Genomic DNA, 14,860 nt, shown 5'->3' on the forward strand with positions numbered 1-14,860 from the left:
GGATTGCCCAATTTGCTTATTCTTCGTGGAACTCTTTCATTGCCATCTTACTATCTCAGAATGAACAAAAATAGTTTTATCAGCACTGTTTGTCTATATCACAGTATGCTTTACAGTATGTTTTGCAAGCCACGACGACATTTTTTATGATGACGAGGCTCCCATCTTAATTTCTTCCATCCACTAAAATTGAAATATTCCTGAGTTTTCATTAATATCTGTATCATAACTTATTTTAGGAACTTTAGAATCCTTTTTAGAATCGAACATTCAACTCAGGAGTCGATGTTCGGATTTAGAACATAATAATAATAATAATAATAATAATAATAATAATTCTCCCGTGTCCAGTAACACATTATATTGTCTTCGAGGTTTGCATCTAAAGGAGGCTAAAAGGGGAAGTTGTAGGTCCACCACTTCACCCCCAAACCCCCAACCCACACACATCCTCCCCCCATGCCCCACGCCCCATGCTCCGCCACCCCGCCGCCCTCTCCTGCCTTTGTTCTCATCACAAGCCCGGAGCAGATGGTGCTCTGCTTTGCTTTGGCCGGCGGTGACAGACAGGCGCTCTCAGCCAATAGCCTGCTGGGTAATCAGCTGAGCGGTCTGGACAGCGCCAGGTGTTTTTATAATTTTTCTTCTCCCATCCGTAGGAGGAGGAGGTGCAGGCTGTGGCGGTGGTGATAGTGGTTGTGGCAGAGCGGAGGAATATCGGAGCGACAACGCAGTCGGTGGCGGGTTGCAGCAGGTTCAAGATCTCTGTGCAGACCACACCATGCCTCTCTCCGAGGCGCCCTGGGACTGATCGGATACTCGGAGCGACAAATCGCTGTAAACAGCCGCCAGCTGAACCCACCGGGATACCGGAATATGTGTTAGGACGCTGTTTGATGAGCCCCGTTCACTTGGCACCGGTGGCGTTTATTGTTGTGTGCTGACGCGTGTGTCTGGATAAAGGACCCCGTGCGCTCGGGAACATCAGACTGGAATGCCAACAAGGTGAGACCCGACAGGAGGAGGGGAAGGAGAGCTTCCCTCTGCTTTATCGCGTTAGTTTCCTCTCATGAACTGTAATTTCTATAAGAAAGAAATGAAAACGAAGATGCCAGAAAGAGATTAGTGATGTTTGATGTGTGTAGTGATTCACAGAGTGTGGATATCCGTCTCCCCCTGCAAGAGACACGCAACGAGTTTGGGTATATTTAGGATGCAGACGCACTCAAGGGCATTTTTTTATGCATGCAGTCTGGTTTCAGCCCATCAGTTCAGGTTTGCAGTCTTCTCTGAACACACGTGAGAGCGTTTAACCTTACAGTGCACGACACGTTTCGACTCTTATTACGCCTCGAATCTTATTCCACCGAAAACAAACTTTGATCTCGTTGCGGCACTTGCCGTGCCAGCGGGGGCTACGTGCGGCGTGCTCGGCGATGCGCGTGGATGTGATTTGCATATTAATGTTAAAGTGTATCGGCAGATGTCTCGATCCCTCCGGTTTAAGCGAGAAAAAAAATAGTCGCCAGAGTCTCCTTATGAGGGAGGGGAGGGGGCCCACTGCGAAAGATGCTGTGCTGAGAATGGGGTTGCATTAGCGGGGGGTCCATTGTGGCTCACAAACGCTGCTTGTGTCGCTGCAGCTGTTGCGCTTTTGTGACGGGAGACTGCTGCCGCTTCCTTGCATCACTCAACGAAACTTCAGGCAGACGTGGGGTTCGCTGTAGAGAGTTCAGGTTTGTTTTTGAGTGTTTTAATGCGTGGAGTCTTGCGTAATCGCCTCACTTTTTCTTTATTTTTATTATTATTTATATTTCTGCTGTCTATGGCCTCTTCCCGAACCCAAAGCGCCCAGAGTCGTGTTTCCTCGCAGAGAGCTGTGGGTCAAATTAAAGTGCCGCCTCAGCAATTTAACATTAGAGGCTTCTCTGTGCAGTTTTTTTAGTAGAGTTAATAGTGTTTAAAGGTTGGACATTCGCTTGGCCATCTTCAGTTGATTCTTTCACTCAGATTTGCAAAGCAAACAGAAGGTCAAATCGTTCATCACAACCGAGTGAGCTGGATGAGGCAGGATCACCTGATTGATTTTCTTTTTCATGCCAAGGGAGCATCTGGTCTCACATGGACAAAGTGCGCACACACCACCAGGCTCTCTTTTTCACACACACACACACACACACACACACACACACACACACACACACACACACACACACACACACACACACACACACACACTCTCTCTGTCTCCTACTGTGCATATGTTGCAGGTGTCTTTCTCTACATCTATCTCTGTGTAGGGTTTTTAGGAGACATCAGAACTCATGGGAGGGAGGTTAAAGGCCCCACCACCACCACCACCACCACCGACAGTTAGGTCCCGAGGGTATAAATCAGGGTGGAGAGGAGGGAGCTGGGTTACTCACTATTATTCCTGTAAGAAGGGCTGAGGCGTTGAAGCTTTGTCTTCCACAGACACTTTGGTAAAGACATTAGTATACAGGCTGCGTGCATAGTATGGTGGGAGGGCTTAAGTGCTAGGTGGTAGTGTGTTATTAAAGTCCCAGTGTGGAGAACAGACGAGTGATAACAGAAGTTGGTTGGAGTGAATGGAAACTGAGTGCTAATCACAGTGAAAATCTGCGACAGCTGTTTTTGGTCTTCAGTGTCTCTCTTTCTTTTTTTAAACTTGTTTTGTCCTGTTGTTGTTCCTTTTCTTCCAGCACTCCTCTCCGACCCGTCAGGGGCTTGACAGGAAAGAGTCTATTTGCTTACATAACACACTTAACTGTCATTCAACTAACATCATCTTTTGAAATAATTTAACTCCAAGTGCTGCAGGTTAGGTGTCACAGGTGCAGTTTAAGCTTTTAACTAGGCAGATTTACCAGCTTGGTGAAAGTAGGATCGTCATAGCAGGAAGCTCTGGGATTGCTTTCCAAATTCTAAAATAGCTTTGCTGGAGAGCTTCTGTAAAATTAACAAAAGCATAAAAGGTTGTATTTACTAGAATATCTGCCTTGCACCCAGTGCAGTTAAGGGAATTGGTGTAAAAAATGATGGCAGAAAATGACTCTTCTGTTGACCTTCAGTCTCAGTTTCATGTGAATCAGCGCTTAAACCACAGCATCCTGCTTTTCCCAGAATGTAGCTTGAGATCAGGGATTTTTTTGTGTATGTAAGTGTTCAAAAGCATGTTTCAGAGTTACAAAATATATTGTTTGCCACATTTCCCCAGCTAAGTAAAGCTTTTTGTGTCCATAAACTGAAGTCCATGTGTAAAATTTATGGTGCGCACCTTTAATCAGCTTTGTAACTATAAAACATATTTTATATTTGCACGCTTTGATCATTTATGCTCTTATCACTTCCTCTTTGACCAGATAAATGTATTTATGTATTCCCACATGTAAGAGTTTAATAAAACATTTGTGCATCTGGTGTGATCACAGTTGAAGAAGAAGTCTTTAGGATCATAGAGGAAGACCTGAAAAAAAAAAGCTTTGACAAAACAAAGTATGAAAAAGGTAAAAAAAAAAAAAAAAAAGAGAGAAAAAGTTCTTCTCCCCCCAAAAAACCCTGGAATTTTTCAGGACAGTCAGGCTTTGATGTTATCCACTGATTTCCTTTATAAAACGTAGAACACAGCAGTAAGCAGCCCGCAACAGACGTGTGTAGTTTTGGCAAAGTTGACAGGAGTTGCCAGGCTAGAGCGTGCAGAAGGCAGCAATCCAACATCACACAGTCTTCGTACCAGGGACTTGGCTGATTAAAAGCTGATCCAACAGCACTGGACACTGTGTTCTCTCATACACCTGTCGGGTGATATTTAGAACATTTGTAGGAAGGTGTGTCACTGTGACTTTTGTGGAAATTAAATGAAAAGTACAGTCCTTTTTGACTTTTTTCAGTCAGCACTTTGAGATCTTTAACAAACACATTGCTGCTGCTGCAGTAGCTTATAGGAACATCATCCAGTTATAACAGGTCATCAGTCATTGGTGAATTGCTTTTAGTCTTCCCATAAATAGATACATATGTAGAGGTGAGAAAAAAGTAGACAAAAGTGACATCAGTAACTGAACAAAGATCATCATTAAAAATAATTATCAGCACTAATGTCCTTGCAGCTTTACTGTCACTCTTTACTGCTTCAAAGTTGATATCTGTCATTCTCTTTGCTATTAAAAAGCCCATAAACAGGCTCAAGTTTAATTCGGTCCATGGAGACGTTTTATTTTAAAAAAATTTCTTCCCTATTATTTTTCTCATCGGCTGTTTTAAAAGTCAGGGGAAAAGCTGGTTTAAAAAGTGGCAATTATCGTTTTCCATCCTCAGAGGTGACATTGCTGATAATCCCATTTTCAGAAGACACTCCAAAACCCAAATATATTCAGTTAGCTAAGATTTAAATCATCACTTTGGAGACAGTTTCTGGTTAATTTTCTTTTGATTGACTATTCATTTGACTGTTTAGTCGTTTCAGCTTTTGTCTGGGTAATTTATCCTGTACTGGGGTTTTTTTTGGGGGGGGGGGGTTCAGTGGCAAGTTCAAATGGCCTGTTTTGTGCCATTTCAACGTCTGCATGTCCCGCTTACTGTAAGATCTCACTCACTGTTGTTCCTCCGAGACTCTGTTGTGTAATTCAGACTTGCAGTATGCATCAAATGCACTAAATGCAGATTTCTACACACTGGAAATCGTGGGCTTTCTGGCTGAAGGTGAAACAATTTTAAGAAGTGCAGAAATGAAGCTGTTGTAAAATAAATAATGCGTACATTCCTGGTGATGAAGTAGCCCTGTCATTTCCAGCCAGGGAAACCCTAAAGTGAGTCATCTGCTATGAAATCACTTGAGCCTTCACACTTGCTCATATGTTAATATATGGCAGAAATCCAGCATGGTGACTAATTTGTCACAGTGCTCTCCAAAAATACATGAACGTGTACGTAACACCGGCTATTTGAGACCCTGCAAGGAAGGCAAGTGAAAAGTGCGGATGACCTCATCATCCTAATAATAATAATAATAATAATAATAATAATAATAATAATAAAAAGTTTACATTGCAAGAGCCGCCGAGGAAGGTTTAACCATTATTATTATTACATTATAGAATATTATTATAATATATAATTATCATTATTTTGTTAACTGACATTTAGGTAGATTATATTTTTCACTTCGATCTCTTGTTGTGTTATTTGTAGAACATATCGCTTCCCGTCACTCAGGTTCTCTCATCTAATTCAGGAGTGTTTTTGTCACCTCACTTTGGTTCCCTTTGTGTCATGATGTGTTTATAGCCACCCTGGAGTTGTTTATCTCACCTGCTCCGCCTGTAATTTGTTTTCCCTCATTTCTGTTTTATCTGTTTTTTTGTTTTGTTTTGTCTTTTTAATCCGTGCACACTAATAAAGTAAAACTTAAAAGGTGAACCTGGACCAGAAGGGAGAGTTCTATTTCAGGCTCCCGAGAGAGCCCTAATGCAAAACTCTTGTTATCCGTTTATTAAATCTCCTTTTCATATTTCGCATGTTACGCTCAGTTGATGTTACATTTAAGGGGAAAAATGCAATCAGACAGACATCATAATTTAGAAGCTTGAACGTTTTCAGAGAGAGACCTTTTGTACTTTATGACAGCGGTCCCCAAACCCCGGGCCTCGGACCGGTACCGGTCCGTGAGTCATTTGGTACCGGGCCGCGAGAGTTGAGGCTCAGGTGTGAAACGTATGGTTTTCAGGGTTTTTATCGGTTTTCAGCGTTATTTTGTTATCGTTTTTATCGTTAACTCGGTTTTCCTGGGTCTTTTCTCGTGTGTTATGAATAAATCTTCTTTTTTTCGGTACCGGTACTAGTTTTATTTTGTTGTATTTATCCGCGACACCTTAAAGGCCGGTCCGTGAAAATAATGTCGGGCATAAACCGGTCCATGGCGCAAAAAAGGTTGGGGACCGCTGGTTTATGACATATTCCACTGCACACACAGGAACCACGATTAAGTGCTCATCACAGACATGTTCTACAGATATTGATGCAGGGAAACTGGATGCATTATCAAACACAGTATTAGCATATTAGCCAGGTCATGACCTGTGGCTCACCAGTTCCTGCAGACAAATGTGATATTTTTAGGGATATGTGAGGTCAGATGTAAATGCCATGTGTCCCGGTTCCCATTAGAGTGTGAAATTTCAGTATTGCATCAAAAGTTTCTAAACTGACCGGGGTCGGCTTTTACAGCATGACAGACTCTGTTGTACTGACAGACTCTGTACCTGCCGCTATCCATGCTAAGTGGATGAGCTTCGAAGTTAGCCAAATAAATGGGACCCATCATAATAACAATGGGGAAATTACTTGTTAAAATATTTTTGAGTTAGAACATATGAAAAAATTAAGTGCACATTTGTATTTACTTTTTTCCTTTTGCCCCTCTCTCATCCCTTTTCAAAAAATTAATAAATTGCCTGTTGGTTTCAGCTTTTCTTTTGTATGTTTTTTTTAATCTTTGAGAGCTTTTATTGAAGCACACATGTGCAGCTGGTGAAAACGAGCTGTAAGTGTTTTTTTCTTTCTTTTTTCAGATTTATTTTTGTCTTTTGCCTTTATTAAAAAGTGACAAGACAGGAAAGAAGACAGGAAGGTGAGGAAACAGAGTTACAAAAAAGCATGATTTGGCGCCTGCGTGTACTTATTAATTTAATTATGCATGTAACAATTTGAACAAATGTTATAAAAGCCTCTTTTTTCACATTCTATGTAATCTACATGTGAGCTATGCGCCTTGTTGTGATGCTTGAGTATCCACTGAGGTATCAGTGGATTGAGGGCTAACTAAACGGCGGGGTCAGCTCACTCTTTTTGAAAGGAGGATGCTGAGTAACCGTGAGATACTGTGATGCAAAAGATGGATGTGCTTTGCATTAGACACAGCTTAAATAACCAACAAATGCCTAAATTTCATCTTAATAATGTCTTGTCTTTGTGATGTGTCTCACCAGAGCATTGCACAGCAGAAATCAAGTCTTCCATAGATAATGTGCAGCTGTTTTCACAGGTGTCCGTTTGTGCCCACCCGGGGTAATTAAGTTAATTTCTTTTGGCACTATGAAAAAGTTCTGCCCTACCACGAGATGAGCTTAATGCATTTTGTCAAATCCCAGGAAATGAATCATTAAAGGACACTGCCAAGATCTGAAATTTAGAAAGCAAGCCACAATCCCCCATTAGCGTTAATAGGTGCATCTGGCTTCACTCTAAGGGCTGCTGTGATTACCATAAGATCACTTTGCTAACTGCGTAGATATTGTATTAATAGACTTAACCCACTAATGATGAAGGTGGCAGAGAAAATCATTCAGTTTCCTGTGGAAGGAATTGTGAAACTGATCTTTTCTTTCTTTTTTGCAGTCATTGCATTGAAACCTATCTGAAGTGTGCCTGTGTGGGTAAAATGTGTAATTATACAGTAAAGGTAGTCATGAGAGCTGAAATGAAAAAGAGTCAAGCAGACTAATGAAAAATAAATGTGTGTCTGTCGAAGAGTTGAGAAGTTTTGCAGTTCAGGTTACCGATGCATTTCTGTGAGCTGTGATGTTAAAACACCTACCCATCGGTGTGATGAGAAGGTGACACAAAACACTTCATAACAAACTGCTATTAATGTCTGAGGTGACAGAGCTGAAATCTCAAGCTGTGGCGTTTGGTTCAAGTGTCCCATTCACAGGTTCAGAGGTACCTGCGGTTAAAACCTGGTTTTTCCTCTTTCCTGCCTTTGCTGTTGTGTTGTTGATTTTTCCTCCACCTCCTGGGTTCTTTAAGCTTTCCTGTGTATTTGTGCTCACAATTGACTTGTGCAACCTTTATCAGTTTTGGCCCCAGACATCTTTCACCCTGTGTTTGGGGAAAAAAAATCAGGATTCTGATATTTATGTAATTTTCACCTTTTACGTGGTTGTAGATATATCAAAACAGCATTTAAAGTATGAGTTGTGTTTTATGTACAGTACCAAAAGGGATAATAAACTTCTTAATCTTACATTGTATAAAGAGGACAAAGCTGACAAAGTTGTCAGCATTCAGCAGGCGGGGAGAATTTAAGATTATCTCCATTTGTGTTAAATACAGGAGGGCAGACAATAATATATTCCTACATCTGCCTTATAATGTTGATGTGTGGCATATTTTAAACATGTTTTGCAGTCGTATGTCGTGGATATGGATTTAAACACTGCTTTGAAACACGTCATTTCATTAGGATGACACTGATCTAACAGTGTCAGAATGGACCTTTATCATTAATTGTGCTCTTTTATGCAAAATAATTTCAATATTTACAGAACAAGTTTAAAAAGTTTACATATACTGTCATCATCTTTATCCATGTTTCTGAAGATATTCCCATGAACTCAGCTAAATCATTTTAAATACTGTATAACAACAGAACATTTAGTCATTGACCAAGTGACAAACAAGCACTTAAACAATTGTTTCTGTAACGAGATTATCCGTGCATTAACGCTGCTCTCGCGCTCTCTAGTCTTAGATTCCACTGATGTTCTGCTATTAATTAAAGTGCCAAGTGACCTGTTTCTCTCCTCTGGGTCTGATTCCAGTACACTACACCCAGCTAATCTGCACTTCATCATCTCCATCTGCCAAACCCCGACTGCGTACGCAGCAATCGTCACAAAATACCAGCCTTTAGCTTAAAAACAAGATCTGTCTCACCAATGCTCCGCCCTGTCCAAGGGGAATCCCTGGTATAGGCGGAACAGAGTCGCGTTGCTGTCTCCTTGGTGCTGTTGCCAGGCAGTTTGCATTCAGATGTATTACTCAGCTTTCTTGCTCGAAAGCCTCTTAAGCGGTATCTTCTTAAGCTGGTGTTGACCACAAAGAAGGTGGAACCATTGTGAAGGCTGCTGTGTGGCTCTACACTGGGTGGGTGGAGTCCTAAATAGACCTAATTAACTGAGGGGATAGCTTAAGTGTCTCTGTGGTTTACTGAAAAGCCACTGAGGACAACCTAATATTACTAATTAGCATTAGTAAAGATACAGCAGTGACAATAGTTATTAAGTGGGAGAAATGCATGTGTGCTGTAAAGATGTAAACAAATCGAAAATAGAAGAAAGGATGTTGAATGTAAAGCTGCGCAGCATCGCTTTAAGCCAAGTGCTAAAGTTAATGTGCTTACATTAATAACAGAGACAATGATAATGTAGTATTATCATAGCTATCATATTGGTAAGCCTTCCCATATCTTAGTTTAGCTTTTAAGTATGTTAGCATTTGCTAACAGGCAGTAAGCACAGCTGAAGCTGATGGGAATTTCTTTACCTTTGTATCTGATTTTGAGAGAAAATACTCGACAAATAAATGAATAAAAAACAGCGTTGGATTTTAAAAAGTTTTGGCTCCACAAAAAATCTTACATTTCATCTCCAGAGGCAAAAGGGCAAGTTAGATATATTTTATTGGCAGTGCATCCAATGATTATTGAGACAATTCACTCAAAACAGCAACCGTGGGTGCACTAAAAGAACTGCCTGGAGCATCACCAACATAATCTGAATTCATCCAGTGGAAAAGTCAAGGAGTCAGAGTAAAGTTTCTGTACGGTAGCTACAATATTGAAGTCCACACCAAAGTCAGCATTATCAGTCCTAGATAAAAATGTAATGACTGTATTTCACTTGCTGTCATACACAATGAGGGGTCTAAAACGTGGCAGTGCTTTCAAGTAAAAGCTGCCAGATTTAATGCTCTATCTTCCAACTCCGTGAAGTAGGTGTTACTGCCATATGGGCTAGCAGATGCCCATCACACCACTTAAAGCTCCTACTCCTTAAACAAAGTGACTGCATGGCCAGATCAAGGTTTCTCTTCTTCTCACAACTAACAACCCACTCCTTGAACTTGTAGTCTTAAGCCTTGTTAGAGCTGAACAAATAAACTTTTGACATTCTTCTTTCTATATTCAGCTATTTGTGAAAAAAAAAAAAATCCTAGGCCCGCTGAAATCTTTTTTTTTCATGTTTGCCCCAAATTCTGAATGCTGAAGACACTGCATTAAAAATTAAGCAGTGCATCTTTTTTTTTGTTTTCTTTGAGGCTTGGCATGTACCAATATCTCACAGGGTGTAATGATGTTCGGAGAAGCTAATGATCGAGTCCTTATGGGCCTGTTGGAGAGATGAAAGCCCTCGATGGAATATGAGCTGTTTCCAAGTTCAGAGCAGTGTTTTGTGCATGCATTGTAATGAGCTGAAATTGCATTTTCTCAAAACTGTTGATGCTGCACATAACGACAAGTCTCACAAGGATAGTGGAGAGGCAGTTGTTCTTACTTAATCTTCTGTCTTGTGTAATTGCTGCATTTACGAGAGACATTAACGATTTTTGATATTTCATTAATTCCTACAGATAACAAGATTAAGCAGAGGATACATCCATGTCGGGGTAACTGTGAGGTGTACTGTGACACAGTAGCGCTTTGACCTAAATGCTAATATCAGCATACTAACACGCCCACGGCAGCAACAATACTGATCTTTAGCGGGTATAATCTTTACCATGTACCATGTTATAATATAGACTCACTTAAGTTTTAACATAAATTTCTGTATCATGTTTCATCCAATAGTGAGTGAGATATACAAAAAGAACAGTCAGAGAGGCACAAAAGTCATTAAGGATATACTAGGCTGGTCTCAGTTGCACCTGTACCTTGCCCAAGCACAATTGCTACCCCCTCCTCCCATCCCCCCACTGGTAAGTGCTCACACTGCACCTAATGATTCTGGCCTGAGCACACTTCATGTTATCTCAGCATTTCAACCCATTCTCTCCCACGCACATTCACGCTTTTGAGAAGTGCTCTTGCAGAGCTTAAGGAAGTTTCTGATTTTCTTATAACATTTTGTGGCTTAATTGAGTCCATATTTGGAAGCAGTGACACACTGTCCTCTCACATGCCTTATAGATTTGTTAATTACTTCATTTTTACAAGGGCAGCTGTCATTGAGGAAGGATTTAGGTTCTGTGTTTGGTTGCTCAGTAATCACACTACGTGTATACTATGCTCAAGTCCAACTGAGCATCATCTGGGCCAACATCTTCAAGAACTCTGAAGTGCAGTACAAAGATCAGAGGTGCTCGGACACAGTATCCATAGTGGGGATACACCCTAAGATCCATTTTCGGGGCAACAAAGATATTTGTAAAGCTTGAATTAGCACCAGTGTCTGGATATGGAAATAGTTGCTATTCCAGTCTGGACAACAAACCGGTACTGGTATCAAATCTTAGGGCCAAGATAACAAGCTAGCTAAAAACTATCAACCCTTTATATTCTAAAAATGAGATGGAGATTATTTTCAGTATAATGACATACATGTTTTCTTCTTCTTTTCAGGTTATCCTGAAACTCAAAGATCCTGCTGTGAATTTCCTGAGCATTTGATTTCATGGACTTAAGGACATAATCTGTGGAAAGTCTGGTTGATGACTGTAACACACTGTTTTCCCAAGTCATTGGACCCACCTGCTGTCCCTCTCCATCATGGCTAGATGGAGGTTAGACTGCCTTTTTCTGGGCCAGGTGTTTATTGGCCTGATCCTGGTATCAGCAGGGTTATCTTTTGTCCAAAGCAATGAGTGCCCCCAGCTGTGCGTGTGTGAGATCCGACCCTGGTTTACCCCCCAGTCCACGTACAGAGAAGCCATCACGGTAGACTGCAATGATCTTCGTCTGACACGCATTCCAGGAAATCTTTCCAGTGACACTCAGGTTCTCCTCTTACAGAGCAACTATATTGCCAGGACCAGTGAGGAGCTAGAGCAGCTGTTTAACCTAACTGAGTTGGACCTATCCCAGAACAATTTCAGTAGCATTCGAGATGTTGGTCTTACCAATATGTCCCAGCTCACCACACTTCACCTGGAGGAGAACCAGATCACTGAAATGCCCGATTACTGTCTGCAGGATCTCAGCAACCTGCAGGAACTCTACATCAACCATAATCAGATCAACACAATCTCTGCCAATGCCTTCTCTGGGCTCCATAATCTGCTCAGGCTTCACCTCAACTCCAACAAACTCAAGACCATCAACAGCCAGTGGTTTGAATCTACACCCAATCTAGAGATCCTAATGATTGGGGAGAATCCTGTTGTTGGAATAATGGACTTTAATTTCAAACCACTGGGCAACCTGAGAAGCCTGGTATTGGCTGGAATGGATTTGACAGACATTCCTGGAAATGCTTTAGTAGGACTTGACAATCTTGAGAGTCTCTCGTTCTATGATAACAAGCTTGTCCGAGTTCCTCAGAGAGCACTTCAGAAACTACCTAACCTTAAGTTCTTGGATTTGAACAAAAACCCAGTGCACAAGATCCAAGAAGGAGATTTCAAGAACATGCTGAGACTGAAGGAGCTTGGTATAAACAACATGGGAGAGCTAGTTTCAATTGACCGTTATGCTTTGGATAATCTTCCTGAACTCACTAAGTTGGAGGCTACAAACAACCCTAAATTCTCTTACATCCACCGCCAGGCCTTTCGTGATGTTCCAGCTTTGGAGAGCCTTATGCTGAACAATAACGCTCTGAATGCCCTCTATCAGTCCACAGTGGACTCACTGCCCAACTTACGAGAGATCAGCATCCATAGCAACCCTCTGCGCTGTGACTGTGTCATCCAGTGGATGAGCTCCAACAAAACAACAGTCCGCTTTATGGAACCTCTTTCCATGTTTTGTGCCATGCCAACAGAGTTCAGGGGTATGCATGTGCGTGAAGTTTTGCAGAATAACTTAGCAAACCAGTGCTTGCCCATGATTTCTCACGATACCTTCCCCAGCCACCAAAATTTGGACATTGGAGTGACCGTGGACTTGGACTGCAGAGCCATGTCCCAGCCAGAGCCTGAAATCTACTGGGTGACGCCCATGGGAAACAAGATATCCATCGACACCATATCTGACAAGTACAGCCTCAGTAGTGAAGGTACACTGAGAATTTCTCATATCCAAGTAGAAGACTCTGGCAGATATACCTGTGTGGCCGAAAACTCAGAGGGAGCTGACACTAGAGTGACTGCCATAAGGGTGAACGGCACCCTGTTAGACAGCACGCAGCTTATGAAGATCAATGTCAAACAGACCGAATCTCACTCAATTCTCGTTGCCTGGAAAATAAACTCCAATGTAATGACCTCTAACCTCAAGTGGTCATCTGCAACCATGAAAATAGACAACCCACATATTACTTACACTGCCAGAGTACCCGTGGATGTTCATGAATACAACCTGACACATTTACAGCCAGCAACGGAGTATGAGGTGTGCCTCACTGTCTCAAACATCCACCAGCAAACGCAAAAGTCATGCGTTAATGTGACGACAAAGCAGGCTACCTTCGCCGTTGAAATGTCGGACCAAGGGACCAACACTGCTCTTGCAGCAGTCATGGGATCAATGTTTGCAGTCATCAGCCTGGCCTCCCTGGGCGTCTACATTGCCAAGAGGTGGAAGAGGAAAAACTATCACCATTCCCTGAAAAAGTATATGCAGAAAACCTCATCAATACCACTAAATGAGCTGTACCCCCCCCTTATCAATCTTTGGGAGGCAGACAGTGAGAAGGACAAAGAGGGTTCTTCTGAGACCAAACCCAGCCAGGTGGACACCACACGCAGTTATTACATGTGGTGAGAGCAGCTTTGCAAGCGGGACACTGTTTTAGGAGCACAAATATACATATTTGCTTCTTTGTGTAAAAGTGAACTGAGCATTTTTTTTTCCTTTTCCTTTTTTTGTTTCTTGATTTATTTATTTTTTGTTCTCTCAGACTGAAGCGGGCGATGAACCGCCATTTTCAAATCTCTAGTTTAGCATACTGCCTTTTTACCCAGTTTGACACACAACACGGCAGCTTTGTTTAGCTTCCTGGACTTAGTAGTCACTGTGCTTTACTTTTAGTACTCGTTTTGATGAACACAGCATGAGCATCGTCACGGATTCGGTACGCGTGAGCAAAGGAAAAAAAACTGAAATCCAAGATGTTTTTGATTCGTTTCTCTGGCAAAACTGTTAGAGACTGTAATCTTTCTTTCTCTTGTAAAACAGTTTCACCGTTGACTGTTGTGCACTGAAATATATATATATATACTAATTTGTCTATCAACTCAAATATAAGCTGACAAAGTATGTTTAGACTTGATATACTGTCTATTGAATAATGTTAGAAATTCTTCCGTAACGTTGTATCAGCTATGATTTAAGTTTCTTTTTGTCCGTTAAAATAACCATATGTTTAATTTAGAGTTTAAGTTTGCAGAGCCACTGCTGTAAGCCAGCAATAGAAATATGAATGTTATAAACTAGGTAAATAGATGTAAGGCTTTTTAACTTTCTTAAATACTTTGTTTCTTATTTTGCTATAATATGTCTACAATCACTGGTTTTGTTGTGGTTTACACACACCAACATGTTGTTTGTTGAGGAACAAGTTAAATAAAATCTTTTTTCCTCACATTTTCTAAACCATGATTTCAACACCAAGCCTCTTTTTTTTTATTGCAATACCATTCATTTACCATTGTGTGGTGCATGCAGCCATCGATTAATCGATGAATGACAGACTGAAGCAAAGGTTTAACAGCCGAAATTATTCTTAAAGGGGAAAACTCATCATCTATTAATATCCTATGTTGGGTTTGATTAATATCAGTATGATGAGAATAGCTGTAGGTGTTAGGCTGTAACCCAAGTCTGTCAACACTTAGACTTGGGCTGTGGTCTAAGTGTTGATGGAAAGAAAATTGAAGATGTAGTTGTCATAGAACAATT

At 41.2% G+C, this 14,860-nt stretch overlaps 1 protein-coding gene across 2 annotated transcripts; it reads left to right on the plus strand.

Moving 5' to 3' along the window:
- Positions 1-547: 547 nt before the first annotated feature.
- On the plus strand, positions 548-14,050 carry lrrn1 (leucine rich repeat neuronal 1). 2 transcript variants are annotated; one of them, XM_040003371.1, is made up of 2 exons: positions 548-1,005; positions 11,423-14,050. In XM_040003371.1, exon 2 carries the CDS (start codon positions 11,570-11,572, stop codon positions 13,721-13,723), a length of 2,154 nt encoding a protein of 717 aa, XP_039859305.1. In that variant the 5' UTR covers positions 548-1,005; positions 11,423-11,569; the 3' UTR covers positions 13,724-14,050. The 2 variants fall into 2 exon arrangements, with proteins under 2 accessions (XP_039859305.1, XP_039859306.1); XM_040003372.1 differs by lacking the exon at positions 548-1,005 and adding an exon at positions 1,012-1,736.
- Positions 14,051-14,860: the final 810 nt, after the last annotated feature.

This window comes from Simochromis diagramma, unplaced genomic scaffold (assembly GCF_900408965.1).
Source record: "Simochromis diagramma unplaced genomic scaffold, fSimDia1.1 OVJJ01000646.1, whole genome shotgun sequence".
NCBI classification, from domain to species: domain Eukaryota; kingdom Metazoa; phylum Chordata; class Actinopteri; order Cichliformes; family Cichlidae; genus Simochromis; species Simochromis diagramma.